The 21,230-nt window shown below is 33.5% G+C and overlaps 1 protein-coding gene across 1 annotated transcript in view; it reads right to left on the minus strand.

Moving 5' to 3' along the window:
• The window catches only part of CD2AP (CD2 associated protein), a 111,003-nt gene that overhangs the window by 28,596 nt on the left and 61,177 nt on the right, over positions 1-21,230 (minus strand). The window contains exons 6-11 of the mRNA XM_081032300.1: positions 14,811-14,998; positions 12,598-12,676; positions 12,102-12,196; positions 10,876-10,980; positions 9,455-9,491; positions 8,354-8,416 (exon numbers count right to left, since the gene is read on the minus strand). Coding sequence (XP_080888426.1) covers positions 8,354-8,416; positions 9,455-9,491; positions 10,876-10,980; positions 12,102-12,196; positions 12,598-12,676; positions 14,811-14,998 — 567 coding nt within the window. The remainder of the gene's footprint in view (positions 1-8,353; positions 8,417-9,454; positions 9,492-10,875; positions 10,981-12,101; positions 12,197-12,597; positions 12,677-14,810; positions 14,999-21,230) is intronic.

A 21,230-nucleotide genomic window follows, 5' to 3' on the forward strand; every position in this document is an offset into this window, starting at 1 on the left:
ATTGTACTGAGTATCCCCTATGCCCTATACACCTACTGTTCAAGAAACTACACAACCAATGTCAAATAAGACTCAGACACCCCCCCCCCAAGGTTTTGTTCTCATGAAGTTTAGTGGTGTGTGGGGGAAAAGGACAATATAAAAGAAATATCTAAACTAATATGTGACATACAAGAATGTGAAGTTACCTACTTTTATATAGTGAAAAAAGAAGACTAGTGTCAAGAAAGTGACATTAAGCTGGACATTTTAACCGGAACCTGAAAAATAATAAGGAATTAGCCTGAAAAAATTCTGAGGGCAAGAAAAAGACAGGAGTCCACGGGAACGGTACTATACCATGTGACTGTGAGAAGAACAAAAATGGGTATTCTATGAAGATCACATAGTAGAAGATCACATAGCAGACCGTACTATACAGTGAACAAGAAAAATGAAGTATAAGATATATTAGAAAAGTCAACATGGCCCAGATCACCCAAAACCTGGAAGGCTAGGCTAAGGCTAATGTAATCAAGTCTCCTTTTGAGAAGAAAATACTGTAAGTTGGACTTTTTTTTTTTGCAATAGGAAGCACTCATACAAGTTGATGTGTTGTTGTATATGACACACACACATTTATATGAAACGCATACACTTTATTTCCATACTATAAATTCTGAAACCCTTATCACTACTGTAAATAATTTTTGGAGCAGGACAAGATATAAACAAACAGTAAATAACCTTCCTTCGCATACCATCAAAAGGCCTTTCCTAAACTACACAAATGGTTCTCAATTTTGTCTTCAGAATAGAACCATGTGGAGAGCTTTATAAATATTGTGTTTGCCCCAAAATAAGACCTAGCCAGATCATCAGCTCTAATGCGTCTTTTGGAGCAAAAATTAATATAAGACTTGGTCTTATATTATGTCATATAAGACCGGGTATTTGTATTATATTATACTATACTATTACATTACATTACATTATACCCAGTCTTATATTAAAATAAGACCGGGTCTTATATTACTTTTTGCTCCAAAACACGCATTAGAGCTGATGGTCTGGCTAGGTGTTATTTTCAGGGAAACACGGTACTAACATCTGAGTCCGAGCCTATAAAAATTCTAAAGAAGACCCTAGACATCAGCATATTATTTTCGACACCCAGGTAATTCTAATGCCACTAGAATTGAGGACATCTGTACCAAGCTACCCTTCTAGATTAGTTTCTCAAAACTCTTCCGAGGTGCCTGGAGCCACTTCCTGAATATGCTATGCTTTCTCTCATTCTTTTCATATTCTGTGGAATCACCTTCACTTTTCCAGTCAACACATTCTGCTCATTTTCTAAATCTCTGCATAATTATAACTTCATTATTGTGCATATTAACCATTCAACTACCAACTGTCAAAATATCATTTTAAAAAATGAAACAAATATTTTAATCTTCCTAGTAACTAGCAGAAGCCAGCTGTGTCATACATACATACTGATTGATTTTATATTATTGCATGTTTAACATTTGGTTAAGTCATTTTAGGTGTGGGTATAAACAAACAGTATTGTTTGCTACTTCTTAAGAGGTCAAGATTATTTTTAGGTTCAGGCTGAAGTGATATATTACAGATAACAAAATGTTTTGTGCAGTACAGTAGAGATACGTTATCATTTCCTTTCTGGTAAGCACACTAAATATAAAACACAATAGAGTCCTGCCACAGCTCTCAACTCAGAGTCCATATACTACATACAGATTGTGTCACATATGAAAAGGCATTTGAGTTTAGTACCTCCAAAAATAAATGCCCTTAAATGAGTCTTAAACACATGAATTTTTATTTTAATTCCACATTAAAGTGAACTGGATTACACCAAGGTTTGAGAGCACATAATAATTTCAAACCCTACGTGTATTTTGAACATTGACCTCTAAATCACTCTGCCATATGAAGAATACTGATTTAAGAATCCATGGCCAGAGTATGAATTGGAAATCCCACACCTTTTTATTACATTTCAATTTTTGTAAAGTTTTTACTCTGTAAATTAAGCATTCCTTTATTGGCTCACATAAAAAAGAGACGGCTCCTGAGCAAAGATGTAAAGTAGATACCTCAAGATTTCCATTTTAGGCAGTTGAGTTATGTTCCAAGACCTACCTAGTCTGCCAACTTAGAATTCAACATTAGGCAAAAATATCTATCAAGAATGAGGAGAAAAAAATATTTTCAAATAAAATATGTTCCATCTTTAGGTCCCCTATATATGTATTTGGCCGAAAGTATAAAATGCCAACAATTGGAGTACAAAAAACACAATGAATGTGAATAAATTCAACCAACACTGACTGGGAATCTACAGCACACAGATGATGGCTGAAGCCACAAGCTTTTTATGATTAAAAGGATCAATAATACCACAACAAAAGATCCAACTCTGAGAATCCTTATTAATTTTTAGTTCAGTGAGTGAATCAATGAATTAATGATGCTACTAGCCCTCTGCATGGGAACCAGCAGCATCCAATGACTTTCTGTAAGAGGCAAAGTCTTAAGTCTTAAAGAGTCGGTAGAGCCCAATCCTTTTTCAAGGAGATGTGGTAAGATTTACTGGGGTTGAAAGTCCCAGAAATGAGCCAACTAGAACCTCAGTCTGGTAGCCTTCTGTAACAGTAGTGTATTACTAGCATGTGACTTACAGCAACTATAATTTGCTGCCCTTCAATGTCAAGCTAAAATCTGTGCCAGATGCAAAGATTTAAAAAAAAAAAGAAAGAAAGAAAGAAAGAAAGAAAGAAAGAAAGAAAGAAAGAAAGAAAGAAAGAAAGAAAGAAAGAAAGAAAGAAAGAAAGAAAGAAAGAAAGAAAGAAAGAAAGAAAGAAAGAAAGAAAGAAAGAAAGAAAGAAAGAAAGAAAGAAAGAAAGAAAGAAAGAAAGAAAGAAAGAAAGAAAGAAAGAAAGAAAGAAAGAAAAAAGCAACTCTCAAGAAAGAATATCCACCAGCACAACTCTTCCTTCCCATTGCTAATTAGGAAACCAGATTGCCATTATTAACATATTGGTGCTTAGTACCTGCTTGGAGGGGTTTATTATCTGGTTATGTTCTCAAATACAAACTGAAAGAAATGCTCCTCAAGCAAATCTGAGCACAGATTCACCGTCTCTAATAGAAACACGGAACCAGGCTAGGCTGCAGCAGCCTGTATATTTTTCCTGTGGATGCGAATGGGGCCGTGGGGAAGGACATGTTAGAAGGACTTACTAAGCCTAATAGAGCTTTTATTACATCCTACCCTACACATTTATATGCCACCCTACCTGGCACTCTAAAATAAACATCAGTCCATCCCTTCCTGTCATACTTATTTCAGACCAAGAATGAAATGGACTACTGGAAGGTATGTCCAAGAAAGCCTCCCCGAAAAGCAGGAGAAAAACTTGTACTCCAAAGTGTTGATATTGTTACTCTCCTGAGGCACAGCATGTCAGGCATTCATGGTACGTCTGAGAAAATAGGAAGCAGGACAGCACTAAGTAGGTTTGAGAAAATCTACATGGTGGCTTAGGGCAGGGAGTACACAGGGAAGATTTAAACTCCATTTGAAAAACCATCCCATGAAATGATAGGGAGTCACTATTAGGTTGGTGCAAAAGTAACTGCGGTTTTTGCAATTTTTAACCTTTTAAATCCCAATTACTTTTGTACCAACCTAATAAAAAAGTCAAGGGTAGGATGGTAAGTTTCATGTTTTCCTGTAGCTCCTTTTGTTCCCTCCCCAATACAGCAAAGCTTTTCAAAGGGTATCTTTTGTGCAAATAAGAGACATATGTGGGATATAAAACTGAAAGCAACAGAGGAACAAGACAAACAAAAACTCAGACACAGACAATTGTTTAGTGCTTACCAGAGTTAGGTAAAGGGAGAAAGGGCGTGGAAGAAGAGGGAAAGAGGGGTCAAATATGTGGTGATGTATTATAGAAATGTACACTTGAAACCTATGTAATTTTACGATTGTCATTCCAATAAATTAAATCAATCAATCAGTAACAGGAGAATTAAAGTCCTGAACACACATACTGGTGGAATGTACTGTATTTCCTGTCAGAAGGCTTAGGCTCCTTAGCTTGGCCCTAGCTTGTTTGAAAAAGCTCCCTCTGTTTACTGTGGAACAAGGGTGGTACTTTGATTTACCCTTACTTTTATTTAAAAAGAAATAATTTAATCTGTACCAGTATTTAATATTCAGATTGAAACTGGATCTCTACCACGCATGTGTCCAAAGGTTACTAAGCAAAGCACTGACATTTTCCCTATTCCTTGCACCAGATCTACTAAAGCCATGTCAGGTTAACGAGAACATTTTGAAAATATTAAGAATTGTTTCCCTTGTTATATACTTGTCTTCAGTTATAAAAAAAAAAAAAATGTCCTATATTTGCACACTTAAACTTTGAAACCAACACTTTAAAACAAGTTTTAAAATCTTTTCATTTAATTTTGGTGTTAAGATTTAAAAATTTTAAAATGTCTTTTATATTTACTCACATATTTACCATTTCTGGCATTCCTCATTACTTGTGTAGTACATCTGAATACCTATATAACAGCATCATTTTCCTTCTGCCGAAAAGAACTTTCAATATTTCCTACCTAGTATTAATACATACAGGTCTGCTGGAAACGAGTTCTCTCACATTTTGTCTGAAAGCTTCTTGCCTCCATTTCTGAAAGGTATTTATTTCTTCTAGGTAGACAACTCAAGTTGATAATTATTTTCTTTAGACTCTTTGCTTTTCTCTTTACCGCTGCTTTTTAACAAATTTATTATGATGTGCCTTAAGGTGGTTTCCTCTGTTTCTTCTGCTTAGAGCTCACTGAGCTACTTGGATCTGTGGGCTTACAGTTTTCACCAAATTTAAAAATTTTTCAACCATTATTTCTCCAAATATTTTTTCCTGTCCCCACTCTCTGTCCATTGCTTCAAGAATTCCAATTACACATAAGTAAAACCAACTGGTATTATCTCTTAGGTCACTGATGTTCCGTTCATTTTCTTCTAGTCATTTTTCTATACATTTTAGGTAGTCTCTATTGCTTTACCTTCTAGTTCACTAATATTTTCTTCTGCGATCTCCAATCTGCTGGTAATTCCATCTAGTATTTTTTCATTTCAGATATTGTATTCCTCATCCGTAAAAGTTCAATTTGTGTGTGTATACACACACACACCCACACACACTCACTCCCCCCACCATTTCTCTCACCATTGTATTCAAATTTCTTCTACTTTCTTGAATATATGGGATATGTTTATAATAGCTGTTTAATGTCCTTGCTGCTATTTCCATTATCTCTTGTCATTTCTGGGTCTGTTTAAATTGACTGATTTTTTTGAGTTATGGGTTACTATTTTCCTGTTTCTTTCCATGTCTGGTAATTTTTGATCAGATAATAGACACTGTGAATATTTAACACCCTTGGATGCTAGATTTTGTTACACAGGCATACCTCGGAAATACTGTAGGTTCATTTCCAAACCACCACAATAAAGCAAGTTGTAATCTTTTTGCTGGTGAAGGGTCTTGCCTTCAATTTGTAAAAAACACAACATCTGTGAAGCATAATAAAACCAAGCACAATAAAACACAGCGTGCCTGTATTCTTTTAAATTGTATTAAATTTTGTTCTGGAATTTTCCGATCTGTTTCCAAGGTAGGTACAGAGTAGCCTTTAGTCTAAGGTGCAATATACAGGATTTGATGGATTCTATCCAATACCTTATGAGGTCTTTCCACTGTGGCTTGTGGGAACATAAATTTGTGAGTTCCAGAAACTGCTTCACCAAATGCTTTCCAGCAGCTATTTCTTTAGCGATAGAGGGTCTCTTTCAAGTGTATGTAATCCAGTACTCAGCCAAAGCCTCGTGGTAAGCTCTAGAGTGATCTCTGAGTGCTCTCTCTATGCAGTTACCTCCATTCTGACATTCTGTCCCACAAACTGTACCTTGGCCTCCTAAATGCCAATCTCTATACTCTTCAACTCTGCAGAAAAACTGGACTAAATCTGGCGTCTTCGTTTCTGCTGCCTGTAAACTGCTTCTAGACAACAAGCTGGTGTAATTTTCGGGCTTCCCTCATTGGTTTCAGCGATAACTTCTTTGGTAATACGCTACCTGTTGTCCAGTGTCTGAAACTGTTTCATATATTTTGTCCAATTTCCTAGTTGTTTAACTGAGGAGGGAAAATTCAGTCCCAGCTATTTCATCATGACCAGGATTTTGAGCAGATAAACATAATAAAAATGCATAACCTTCCCTTTTGTTTATAAGATAAACAGACTGATTTCAGGGAATATGGGAAGTCAGTATCTGAATTTTAACAAACTCCTGGCTACTATATGGAGAGGACTATAAAAGAAATATAACATAGATAATGAAGCCAGCAACACTCTTCTTACATTTGGTTCTACATATCTTTGAGATTTTTCAGGTAGGACAGATATTATAACCAAGTACTAAAATAAACTGATCCAAGACTCAGACCTAACCATAGCAATATCACAAAGGACTAATCTGAGAAGTATTAAATTTTTTTCATCATAAATAAAAATTCTCAAACATAAAAAAATAAAGGCATATAAAATCTTCCACGCTGACTGAGCACAAATCATGAGAAAGAGAGAAACCTATGAAGGTGCAAAACATACTCAGGAACAAGAGTGTGGTTGCTGCATTAGTGGGTGAAAAGCTTTAGAAGATGATAACAAACATGTAATTTGGGATCAGTTCCTGATAACACCAAATACTAACCAGAATGTGGAGCAACTGGAGCTCTCAATCATTGGTGGGAATGAAAAAGGGTACAGACACTTCAGAAGACAGTTTAGCGATTTCTTATAAAACTAACATATGCTTACCATACGATCCAGCAATCACACTCCTTAGTTTTTACACTGGTGAATTGAAAATTTATATCCATACAAAAACTTGCATGCAAATGTTTACAGCAGCTTTATTTGTAACTGCCAAAGCTTGGAAGCAACCAAGATACCCTTCTAGTAAGTAAATGGATTAACTGGTACATCCAGACAATGGAATATTAATCAGTATTAAAAAAAAATGAGCTATTAAACCCTGAAAAGACATGAAGAAACTTTAAATATGTATTATAAAGTAAAAGAAGCCAATGTGAAAAAGCTACACAATGTATGATTCCTACTGTATGACATTGAAAAAGGCAAAACTATGGAGACAATAAAAAGATCATTGGTTGCCAGGGATTGGTGGCGAGGGAGAAATGAAAAGGCAGAGTACAGAGGATTTTTAGGGCAGGGAGACTATTCTGTGTGATATTACAATTATACATTTGTCAAATTACGCATTTGTCCAAACTCATAAAATGTACAACACCAGGAGTGAACTCTAATGCAAACTATGAATTTTGGGTGATAATGGTGTGGTAATGAGGTGCATTGATTGTACCAATGTACCATTCTGCTGCAGGATACTGACAGTGGGGAAGGCTGTGCACTTGTGGGGGTAGGGAGTATATGGGAACGCTATACTTTCTGCTCAATTTCCCTATGAATCTAAAACTGTTCTAAAAAAATAGTCTATTAAAAGAAATGAATTTGGTAACAATGTGAAATATAAGCCAGATAAGGGACTAAAGTAAGACAAAGAAGTTAAGAGAATACAATTTTAGGCAAGAGACAGATCTTTCTGAACAAAGGAGATATTTTCTCCAAATTAATAACAAAATAATATTTTTAATAAAATACATATGGTACCTTGGAATAACTCTCCAAATTTACATGACAAATACAGGCAGTGAAAATTAAGTAATACAAAACAGGAAAATATATTCAGTTTTTCATAAAGCTATCTTTATTTCAATAAAAACGGGCTTTTTATTTGCAAAAATAACAAACCAAACCTGAACAGAAAGGGGGAAAACTAATAAAAGAAAATAAACTAATATATGCTAAATCACTTCCATGTTTTAAGTAGGAACATGCTCTTAAACATAAGAAATTTTTTTTTTATTTCAATTGGGACGCTATGCAAATAATAAAAGTATAACTATTTATGCTTAGTTTTCTTGTACTTATTTGAAATAACTATAATTAAATACTACATCCTTACTGAAATAACGGTTTAACATTTTAATGACTGTAAATTGGTCAGTTTGAATAAAACCTAATTTCCTATCTTGACAAACTACTTCCACCCAGAAAACTTCAAGCATTGCAAAGTAAATACTGAACACCTATTAAAAATCAGTGTAAATAACTTGATATAAAGAGATGTTTTTCTTATGACGACACCAAAAGTTATTTTTCTGAAAGTGAAAATAATTAGCCTCACCTTTTTCTTCAGGCTTTAAAGGAAAATACTTCTTCTCTATAGACATCAGCTCGGGCTTTGGGGCTGGTGGGGGGAGAGGGGAGGGGCAGTTAATACTTTAAAAAAAAAAAATTTTAGAGCACAAAGACAATTGTACTACTAAAAAGGTTAACTTAAAAATAACAGATGAAAAGAGGGTTTAACAGAAAAAACAATGTACCAGAATCCCTAAGCCCTGTGCATGACCCTACACCTGTCACTATTACCGTAAGTAAATAACTGCAATCTCAGTTCCTTCTTTGTCAAATGAAGGCAATCATATCCTCCACACCACCACTGTCCAGTAGAACTAATTGTAATGATGGAAATGTTCTATTTTTGTGGTATCCAATATTGACTACTGATACTTGAAATGCTGCGATGATGGAATTAAAAGTTCCATTTTAATTAATTTTAAAAGCCCCATGCCTTTTTACTTGTGCTTTCCTTGCTCAGGTCAGAAAACACAAAGCTGAAAACCATGGAGGAACGGAGAACTTACATTATTTTAAAAAAGCAACTTTTTCAAGAAAACAATTTTACAATATTTGTAAAAATCAGAAATTTAAATCTAGAACTTATAGAAATAGACAAAGAGCCAGATTACAAAACATTAACTCTGGAAAATGCTTCTAAATTTTCAACTGTTTTAAAAAAATAAACTCTTCTAATTTGTTTAATCCCCAGCATACTCTCTAAAGGAAGAGTAAATAAATAATCAGTTCTTTGTTTCAGACGTTGACAAGAGGAATTCACCTGAAAAGATACAATAAATAACTGGCCAGGTATATATATCAAGTGTTCTAAAAATATTTAAACTTAATCAATTTTCCTAAGTCAAAATTACATATAACTAAAGTATCCAAATTATTTTCAAGATTTCTATTTTACATAGTTTGTACTTTAAAAAAATACTGATATATTAATGTATGTGAACACTCAATTTTTGTATTTCTAAAACTCTGCATATAGCACATACGTTTTTTTTGGGCAATAAAAATGATTTACATAAGACCCAACTTCAGCATTTTAGAACTTAAAAATATGAAAAACAGCAAACTGAATAATGTATTTCTTACATACCTGGACCCTTAGCAGGAGGTGGTGGTTTCTTTGGTTTCTATAAAATAATAACAGTGAAAATAGTTGAAAACTTACATACTAAATGTAGTTAAAATACATTCTGATAAAGAATAATCAAAATTATATGAACATCTCTCCTCATCCCATCCCTGCCAAAAACTATAAAATAATATCCTAACAACTCCACGAAAGGTCACTGACAAAAAATGTACTGAGTAGAACAAATACCTCCTTGATCAAAATTCAAATATTTCAAAAATTATCACTGTTAGGTAAACCTAAAAAATTTTAATGAGCAAAAATGTTCTGTCCTGTCTCCCCTAGTTTAAGATTCCTGGGCACTATTTTACCCTCTTTTAACAGCTGGGTTTGGTAGGAAGGGAGAGATGGCAGCGAAAGAGGAAAGAGACTTTGTTTAAAAAAAAAAAAAGAAAAAAGTAATAAATATATCTAGCTTTCATTCTTCACTCTTCAGAACTCTCACAGATAAGATTAAAGGCAACAGTCTGGTTGTCCTCAATTCATTCAAATTCTCTTAAATTTTATAAGCATTCACTTATTTTTAAGACTTCATTTAATGCCTTCAAAAACTTGAGACACATTTCTAAGTAAATGACTTTGGTTTTTGCAAATTAAAAATAACTGATAATCAACAAATAATACTGTATAAATATCTAATAAAATACCAAGAAAAGAATGTTTGTTAAGTATAAAAATAAAGCACACTGAAGGCTGAATCATTCCTGAGTCAAATCTAGCAAAGGAAGGGCCTCAGACAGGGTAAGCCTCCACAGAGTTAAACCTTTAGTACTTTACTTAACCTAAAGACTGAAAAAGTTAGAGCTTTCTGCATTGGCTTAAACTAAATATGGTAGACTGTCTTGCTGTGTATGTATTCTCTGTCCAACCCTCCTTCCCTCTACGTATTTTAAAAACTCAATTAAATCCATCCCTCCATGGGGGGGAAAGAAGGGATCAAGTCATACAAAAGCAAAAGATCTCTGATGAATGACTCAAGCCTCACTTTATTCACTGTGAAAAGTAAAAGAGAAATTAAATCCTATAAGGAGGCAAAGACTGCTTTTTACCAGCCCAAAAATACATTGACAGGATAATAGCAACATCAACATTATCTTAAAAATTTTTCAAATAAAAATTGTATGTCCAGCCTTTTTTCTTTTAATTATAATAAAGTAATGAAGTCTAATGTTACTCACCAATACAGCCAGTGGGTAAAGAAAACCAGGAATAAGCCACAGAATTAAAATATTGTCTTGTTTTACTATCATTCAAGTAACTTTTACCTGATCTAAAACACCCCCAATAAAATTATTCAGTAACAATGTAAAAACCCTGTTTTTAAAGAAATACTGGCAAAAGGTTCTTGAAAGTATTATTATCATTGAAAAATAAAAGCTTACTGGAAAGTCCTTGTCTAGTTCATTGATCTGAACAGCAAAATTGTCTGGAAATACTCCTTCTTTACCGTTAAGTTCACCCTTCCACCAGCCAGCTTCTCCAGTATCCTAAAATACAAAATGAAGAACAAGTAAGATAATAGGGGTTATCTTTAAATAAGGAAAAAATTTACAAAATAGGTAACTACTGAATTCCATTATTTTTACAAGAAAAAGAAAAGACCTAAACAGATGAGGTCCTCCTAAAAGAAAATATTCCTTGCATATTACTTCTAGCAATAGTTAATAAAATTAGGTTTATTTTTTTAAATAATTCAAATAATTTTAAAATTTGGTTTATAAGGATAAAAAGTTTGCAGAGGAAAAGGAGAAAGGAAAAGGGAAAGGAAGTGGGAGAGGAGGATGTAAAGAGAATATAAATTTCCAAACTATCTTACTTAACATTCTTCTCAATACTTTATATAGTAAAAATTAATTGCATTATTCATTTGCTTTAGAAATTAACAGAATCTGCTAGAATTTCTTCCAAATACCATGCTTCCGGAGAAATTAGGTATTATCAGTGCAAACTGTGTGAATATTAAAAATTACACTGAACCATCTGACAGTTAATTTAAAATGGGAAATTTTTAAAAAATAATTCTCTAGAGTTATAGCAAAAACAAAATATTTATAAATATTCCTGTATTACAGATAGTAATTATAGGCTTTTTGCACACCCCCCAATACTTCTGGGTTTTTTTCTTTTTCCTTAATTCATTTTTGCCTTAATTCATTCCAAGTTATAAAACTACCTTATTCTTTTAAACAGCTGCGCTCTTTTCCACAGTATGAAGTTTCATAACCATTTAGATATTGATAGACATTTAAGTTGTTTCCTTACTTTTCTTTTTATATTACAAACAACACAATATGCATTAGGTGGGAAAAAATGGAATGAGGTGGAGTAGGAAGTGAGAATGGAAACCTGGGGGACGAGGGAGTCAAGTTAGGGAAAAAAACACTATGATGATTCCTAATATATCAATTAGAACTAAGAAAGACAATAAAAGTTTCCTCAAAGAAAAAATAACTTTCTGAGTACTTACTATGTGCCAAGTTCTCAGGTCACAGAAACAAACAAGACAAAGTCCCAGCTGTTCTAGAGCTTACATTATAAGGGGAGTGTAAGAAGACAGAAATATTTCTGACTAGATTAAATGATTCAGTGAAAAACAGAAATAGCTTACCTTACTTATCAAATGGATTATCTCTCCCTCTTTAAAAGTAAGTTCATCTTCATTAGTACCTTCATAGGCAAATAATGTTCTACAATATTCCTTAGCTAAAATAAAGAATGTAAATAATGTAGCATATATAAATTGATTCTTTCAACAAATACTAAGTCGCTATTTTGTGCAAAGAAATGTACACTAGAGGCTATTAAAATGAATTTAATATTTTCAGTCAATACTATAAATTGAATTAGGTAACAATTTCATTAATCATTCATTCAAATAGTTACTAAGTTACTACTATGCTCTAGACACAGTTCTAACCGCTGGGGTGAGGGGATACGTCAGTGAATAAAGAATATTAAAATCCTTGACTTCATGGTGCTTCTGATCTAGTAGGATTTAATATGCTGATCAAGTAGTACAATGTTAACAAATGTCTTCATTAAATCTAACAATATATTTGAGCATGCTTCATTCCAGGTATGAAAATTTTATTCAAATAACTCACCTTTAATTTTACCGTCAGGGTCTGTTTTTGTTACCTCCACACTCTGAGTTCTGGATCCTAGTGACTGTATGATTAAGGGCTAGAACAGAGAAGGATGGCGTCAACTATTTTAAGTTAGAATAAGTAGAATATTGTTAAACAAAATTTCCATTTACAGTTATCCAGCTTTCCCTAATGGTACTTATAGCCAGGTTAGTCATGTGAATGAAAACTCTGCCATGAAAAAAATAAAGATCTCAAAAGCTACTTAAATGATAGCTCAGAACTCTTAACACTCCCAATTTTAAGAATACTGATACCAATTATACATACTCCAAATTTAGAATCTCTGACATAAAGGATAACAGCATTTGAGAATTTAGTATGCATCAATCCCTGAGCTCAGAACTTTACATACATTATAAATTAATTCAAGAACACTCTGCATAAAGCAGGTACTATCATTTACTCCTTTTATAGATTAGGAAACAGTTAAATAACCTGCCCACAATAGCAATTTAGTAGTAGAGCCCAGATTTAAACCTGGAAAGTATTACTCCAGAAAGTGGGCTCCTAAACACATCACTAACCTTCCTTACAATGAAATAGAGAAGAAAACAATCTTGATACTTCGTTGCTGCTATCTGAATAAAAACATTTACGTAATGTTATAACCCTTATTATAATTAAAGTCCAGTAGACAATTTCCCACTGTAATTTACTATAGTTGTCCTTCCCCATCTTAATACTAATATTTCCTTGAGTTCTCCCCCCCAAAATAACACTATATTGGACCTCAGATTTCATTAGTTAAAAATCTGAACATACTTTCTCTGTGTAGTCTGTTTATCTTTTAACATACTCACTTTAATTTCTCCCATTTTAACCACAGTATCTTCCAATCTGGGGTCACCTATAAACAGCAAATGTGCTCCCCACTTTATCAATTCCTAAATCAGTGATCAAAGCAAGCCTCACAAGGCCATCATAGAGGGTGACCCTGAGACTACTCTAATAACTCTGAAATAGTGAACATAAATGGCAAATAAAAGATTACTAGTGTAGCCATTAATCAAATAAAGTTATTCAACATAATCATAAGCTTTAGAACTGGAAAGGCACCCAAGATCATGCAACGTGCCTCCTAATGCAGACAGTGCTGCTCCAACATTCCTAGCTGTGTTATATGGCTTACAGCACCACTGCAAAAACCACAACAACTCCAATGTTTACCTTTCCAACCAAGAATTAATTAGGCCCCATAATCTTAATGCCTGACAGAGCTAGGATAGGGTACAAAGTACAAGTTCTCTTTCCTGTACTCAAATCATAATTACATGAGAAAATATGTATCACATTAGGAAAGAAAAAAAAAAAATGTTGAAACTAAACCCTTCAGGAGAAAACTCCAGAAATATTTCACCAACAAAAACAGTCTTAAAAGTGCAATATAACTAAAGTAGGCAAGTGAATACTGAAATACCTTGAACTCTTAACTTTAAATAAAGACACATAAATGAGAACTACAAAGGAAAGAATGTCGTGAAAGTTAGGGGAAAAGCCTCCTCCTATCTGAAGTACTCAATCTGAAGCTACAAAATATTAACACCAGGAATAATACCTTTGAAATATTATGTTCCAAAAACTGTAGCTATTTTTCCCCAAAATAAAAACTTAAGGTTTATTTTTCAAATCTCTTACTAGAGCTTATCATTTATGGTATACTCACTCTGATTTATTTCACAATGCCAGTGAAATGTTAAAGAGAAATAAAGTTCTCTGTACATTTAGAGAGAATTAGATTTCACCATTGCTAACAAATCAGAGGTAAGTTAAGCAGTGACTAATTAATTTAATAGCTCACTGTGAACCGTTTTAAAATGGCCCATTTTAGGCTTACTTCAAATTAAAAGAAAAAAACATAATTTTAGCTTTTAAAAGCAAAAGAAAGCCTTACTTTTTCTATTTTTACAGTAACTACAACTAAAACTCTAAAGCTTCCACTAAGAGGCATTTCTGTTAAATTTACCAAAAAAAAAAAATCTAATTTTATAGAAATCAAACATAAACATTAATCACTGTAAACTTAAAAAGAGTTTCTCAGTCTTCTCATTCATAACCAATTACTGGTGATCTCAAAAAAGGAAATTTAAAGTTGCAGGGACTTACGTTTACATTTAGAAAATGCTTAAGCGAGTGGAGTTAATCTAAGTAAAGCCCATCATCAGAATTACCTTTTCTGTTTTTTTCTCTTCTGTTTCACTACTGGATGTTCTTGTTCTAAGTTTCACAGAGCCTTCTTTAAAAATATCTCCAAATCCAATTCCTCGAATTTTCTTTGGCTGTGTAACTGATCCAGGTGCAGTTTCATTCCCATTTCCCAGAGAAGGTAAAGATAAGGCAGGCCCAGTCAAAATAGTTTCTGAAAGAATAATTTGTTTTTGAAGACTGACACCTAGAGTAATGAAAATCTTGACATTCCCCTTCCACAGTGTTTATATTTTATACCTCCTAATAAGAAATGGTAGAATAAAAATACATTAAACGACTGAGTACTAAAATATCTATGCAAGAGTTAAGATGCACTTTACACTGATTTTTTTCTGGATGTTGTGCAAAACAGTAACAATTTACGTATTTTTAATTAGTAAAATGCTAATTAATAAATCCAGGGAATCCTATTATACAAGATCCTTCACAAGAGCACAAGTTTACAGCTCTTGGATAAAGACGATATGAAATGTAAGACTACAACATTAAAGAGAGAAAGTTAACCATTTTTAAAAGTTGTATGATTCAATCTGATCGAAGTTAGGGTGAGTTTCCGAATACAAAAACTGGTAATATCAGCAAATTTTTATTTACTCATAGATGACATAACTTAAGTCTAAATTTGAAGCAGTCAATGAAATCTTAAATTGTCATAATGAAAAACTATTAAAGAAAGTTGAACATTATATGTGTTGTTTCTACATTCTTGCTCAGCACCAGAAGTTTTGATTTAGAGGATTTAATGAGCCCATGAACCACCCCATGGAAAACTATGTAGGAATTTTTTCAGTTCACTTTTCTGGGTAAAAGCAGCACAGTTCTTATCAGATTCTCAAAGGACTTTATAATCTAAGAAACGATATTCTTGAGTAAATCATTCAAGAAAATTCCAGGAACTTTTCCGAATGGGGGTGAGGGATGGAGAAAAACACGTGATGTCAGTTCATTGAACTAAAAGAGTCTGCTGAAGTTTAACAGTAAGAATAACAGCAGGTAATAATAAAAATGGTAGTTACCATTTATTCGGGGCTTAATCTGTACCAGGCAGTTGCTAAACACTGTACATGAATTATATCTAATTTATATAACTACGCAACTTAACATTACTCCTCATTTGGAAAAAAAAACTGGGCAGAGATGTTAAGAGCTTTCCCAAGGCCATGCTAGTAAGCAACAAGGCCAACATTTAAATTGAAGTCTAGATGAACCCAAAACCAGTTTTAAACATTTTAATATAATAATTCAAACAACTAAAGCCTCCAATCACACATTTTAAAATATCTGAGAAGTTAACAGAAACAACTTTTATGAACTTAAGAAATGTAATGCTACCAAGCACAATGATTTACTCTAAACACTTTCAATATTAGCCTAAACCACATATATTTTTGGTTTTAATTTTTTAAATAAACTTTATTGAATATGGTTACATACTACAAAATGAACCCATTTTAAATGGACAATCCAATAATTTTTGACCAATGAAATGTATGCACCATGTAGCAACAATCAAGATATAGAACACATCTGTCACCCCCAAAAGGACACATACACCACTTGTCAATCCTTCCTACCCTGTAGCCTCAAGAAACTGCTGATCTTCAATCTGTCCCTATTGATATGTCCTTTTTAGAAGTTCAAATAAACTTAATTATATAGCACATAAGTCTTTTCTGTCTGCTGCTTCTGCTAAGCAGAATGTGGGTAAGTCATCCATGCTGCTCTACACTTCCATATTTCATTCCTTTTTATTGCTGATCGGTATTCCATTATACAGATATATCACTATTTATCTACCATTATGATGTTAGCTGGAGGTTTTACCCAATTTTAGAAGTTCCCTTCTGTTGCTATTATGGAGAGTTTTTATAAGTGTAGAATATGTAAAATTGTCTTTCTACATCTACTGAGATGACCATATGGTTTTTCTTCTTTATACTGTTAATATGGTAGATTATACTAACTTTCCAATGCGCAGGATAAACCTCAGTAACCATGATTTATAACTGGAAGTTGAAGTTTGCATTTTTTTGGCCACCTTTACCCATTTCACCTACCCCACACCTAATTTCTCTGGCAACCACTAACCTGTTCTCTGTTGTACCAATGAGTTTGGGGATGTTTTTGGTTTTAGATTCCACTTATTAAGTGAGTGCACATGGTATTTGTCTTTCTCTGACTTATTTCACTTAGCATAATACCATCAAGGTTCATCCATGTTGATGCAAATGGCAAGATTTCATTTTTTATGGCTGAATAATACTCCACTGTCTATAACAGGGTGCAAAAAAATGTATACACATGACTTGTATTCATCTTTTGTTATTTGTATATTATAATTTTAATACAGGTTTTTCCTTTCTTAAAATGTGCATATATTTTTTTTTTGGCATCCTCTGTATATAACACATTTTCTTTTCATCTATCATTGGATGGACACTTAGGTTTTTTCCATGCCTTGGCTACTGTAAATAACGCTGCAATGAATATGGAGGTGCAAATATCTTTTTGAATTAGTGTTTTTTGTTTTCTTTGGATAAATACCCAGAAGTGGAATTTCTGGGTCACATGACAGTTCTATTTTTAATTTTTTGAGGAATCGCCCTACTGTTTTCCTTAGTGGTTGCAGCAATTTACATTCCCATCAACAGTATACTATGTTCCCTTTTCTTCACATCCTTGCCAAAGCTTATGTCTTTACAACAGCCATTCTAACAGGTATGAGTTGGTATCTCATTGTGGTTTGGATTTGCATTTCTCTAATGATTAGTGGTGTTGAGCACCTTTTCATGTACCTTTTGGCCATCTTCTTTGGGAAAATATCTATTAAGATCCTCTCCCATTTTTAAATCAAATTGTTTTTTTTCCATATTGAATTGTATGAGTTTTTTTATGTATTTTGAATGTTAGCTTCTTACCATATATGATTTGCAAATATTTTTCTACCATTCCATAAGTCGCCTTTTAATTTTAGTGATGGTTTTTGGCTGTGGAGAAGCTTTTTAGTTTGATGTTATCCCACTTATTTATTTTTACTTTTGTTGCCTTTGCTTTTGGTGTCAAAACCAAAAATCACCTCCAAGACCGATTATCAAGGAGTTTACCACCAATGTTTTCCTCTGGGAGTTTCATGGCTTCAGGTCTTATGTTCAAGTCTTTAATCCATTTTGAGTTGATTTTTGTGTATAGTGCTACTTTTTTATTATTATTATTTTTATTTTTTAGCATTCAATTTTATTAACTTATTAGCTATACCTCATTGTTTTCTTAGGGGTTGCTCTAGCTTTATCACATGCATCTGTAAGTCACCAAAATATACATTCAAATAAGATTATACCACTTCACGTATAACAGCCCTACAACAGGAACAATTCTATTTCAGGTCTTCTGGGTTTGGAGCTATTTTCATACATTTTTATTTCTGTATAAACTATGATTCCCATACTACATTATTTTATTTTAGTCAATTATCTTTTAAAGGAATTTTAAAATGGAAAATAGTGTTTTATATTTATCCACATATTTATCTACATTTCTGCCAGTCTTCATTCCATTATATAGATCCAAGTTTCCATCTTAGTATCATTTTCCTTTTTCCTGAAGAACTTTGTTTTGATCATTCTTTAGACTGTAGGTCTGCTGGCAATGAGTTCTCTCAGCTATTGTTTTGGGGCTGAAAACTTTTATCTCACCTTTACTCTGAAGAATATTTTCATAGAAAATGGGATTCTGGGTTGACCAGTTTTCTTCCTTCAGCACTTCAAAGATGCCCTTCTATTGTCTTCTGGCTTACTTAGTTTCTGAAGACTGACTTGGATGTTACATAGTTTCTGAATCTTCTGAATCTGTAGATTCTTATTTTAATTCTCCTCTATGTGATGTGTCTTTATTCCTCTAACTCCTGAGATTTTTTCACTTTATTGCTTATTTTCAGGACTTGATTATGGTGAACCTTTGTAAGCCCTCTGTGTGAGGCTACCCTTTTTGGATTTGTGGATTTATAATTTCCACCAAATTTAGAAATTTTTTACCATTCCTTCGTTGATTTTTTTTTTTTCCACCCTCTCTCCTCTCCTTCTGGGACTCTGGCTACAAATGTTAGACCATTTAAAATTATAAAGTTGATAAAATGCTTTGCAGTCTGTATGCTCTTTGTGCTAGTTTCTGGATAGATTCTAATGTCATATTTTCAAGTTCAATAATCTTTTCTTCATTAATTAGTCTATTGTTAAAATTTCCCATAAAGGGACTCATTTCAGATATTGTGTTTTCCTATCTCTAGTAGTTCCACATGGTTCTTTTATTCTATCTTCTATTTCACTCCTCATTATATTAAGTTTTCCATTATATCCTTGAGCATACTGAGCATTTTTACTATAGCTATTTCAATATCCTTTTGTACTATTTCCATCATTTCTGGTTCTCTTTCTATTAAGTAATTTTTCTTCCAGGTTGTGGACATTTTCCTACATCTTTATAGCTTATAGTTTTTTTGGTTGTTGAGTGCCAGATTTTGTTGCAATAATTTAAAAACCATTGATTCTCAACCTGGGGTGATTTTGCCCCCCATGGGACATGTAGCAATGTCTGGAGACATTTCTGGTTATCACAACTGAAGACTGCTACTGACATTTAGTGGGTAGAGATCAGGGATATTTGTAAATATTCTATATGCATTGGATAGTCCCCCAAAGCAAAGAGTTCTCTAGCCTCAATGTCATCAGTGACAAGATTGAGAAACCTTGCTTTAATGAGTGATTTTGTTTTCCCCCAGCAAACAGGTAAGTTACTTGCATATTATTATGAAGCTTTCTCAGGGCAGTATTAGAATAGCCTCCATCTTAAAGCTAAGATAGCCCACTTTACCCTGAATTGCCACGTAGTCAATGAAGTTTCTCAAATCCATATGGAGAGAATTCAAACAATCTTTGACCTCGTGTCAGCACCAGGAATTATTCATGTTAATCCTCGGTATTGCTCTTTCTTCAGAAATCCTTAATGTCTTAGCTTGTGGGGTTTCACCCTACACATTCCAGATTGATCTTCATCCAAACCCTTAATCACATTTCTGGAACTCTCTTTCTGTGTCTCTCTTCAGGTATTCTGTTCCATAAATTCTAATTTACTTGGGCTTCCCTGGACTTGCATCCCTAACTTCTCAACTCAACAAAACTGACCACCTTCTCCTGAGGTCCCCCCTTCCTGCACTGCAGTCCAAAAATTACCTACTGACAGAAATCCAGGGCAGTGATACAGGGTTTTCCTTGATCCTTTTATCCCCTTTTCTCAAGAGGGTATTACTAAACCATTGACTGATAAAGGCAACTTTAGCAGATAACTATAAGGTGCAATTTTCAGTTGAGTACTTATGGACATAAAATAAAATCTCTCTTTTAGATTTAGTTACTGTAAACTTTACCAGTCATTAAAACAAGTATTAAAATAAACGCTTAGATATTAAAGATACCTAGTACTAATGGATAGGCTGATTACTTTGGCTCATTGAAAACTGTCAAAACTACTATATCGTGTATTAAATAAATGGTTAGAAGAAAGCATAGAGCAATGGTAAAGCAGATGAACTCTAGAGTCAAACATTCTTGATTCATATCTCACTTCCTCCCCTGTATGTGCCCAGCTTCTTCACCTGTAAATGTGGTATTTCATACGATTGCTATGAGAAATTAATTGATTCCTGTAAAGTGTTTAAAACAGTGCCTAGTTCAGTGCCTATTATTTTTAATGAGTTTAAAAATATATTATTGAGAACCATTCAAGTAAGAGAGAGTACAATCACACAAAAGGAGCAAAAAATAAAAAGGAAAAACATCTTAGCCAGAAGAGCAGGAAGTGAAGGGAACAAAAAGGGGGGAGGAAGGGTAGAAAGGATGTCTCATAATCAAACAAAAGAGAAATCTTACCTATACGGTATTGCTAATATTTTTAAGTGCAATGTTTTATCCATCACATTATCCTTGAACTGCTAAAAACTTGTAGAAAAATTACATCTGCATTTTATGTGTGGCACTGTCAGTCATAAAACATACAACAGCAGGTCTTCCTATTAAGACTAAAACTCTCCCTTCCTCCTTGTCTTATTGAATCTCTACAGCAAAAGCTACTTGAGGATATTATCTCCATATAAAATGACTTAAAACAACCATGAGTTCCAAATATAATTACTTGTTGAAAAGTGCAATCAAGAACTCTTATGTGAGCTAGACTGAGTGCTAAAGAAAAATAATACAAAGTAGAAAGCTGATGAAGACACAAAGCATTTAATGGAAGCAATCCAAGTTCACTATTAAAGTGAATGTGGAAATAATGCAGAGTATCTTATACCAAGGTAAAACATGTAAACCAAGAACTTCGAACCTACTAAA

The sequence above is a fragment of the Rhinolophus hipposideros genome (assembly GCF_964194185.1).
Source record: "Rhinolophus hipposideros genome assembly, chromosome: 3".
Lineage (NCBI taxonomy): Eukaryota > Metazoa > Chordata > Mammalia > Chiroptera > Rhinolophidae > Rhinolophus > Rhinolophus hipposideros.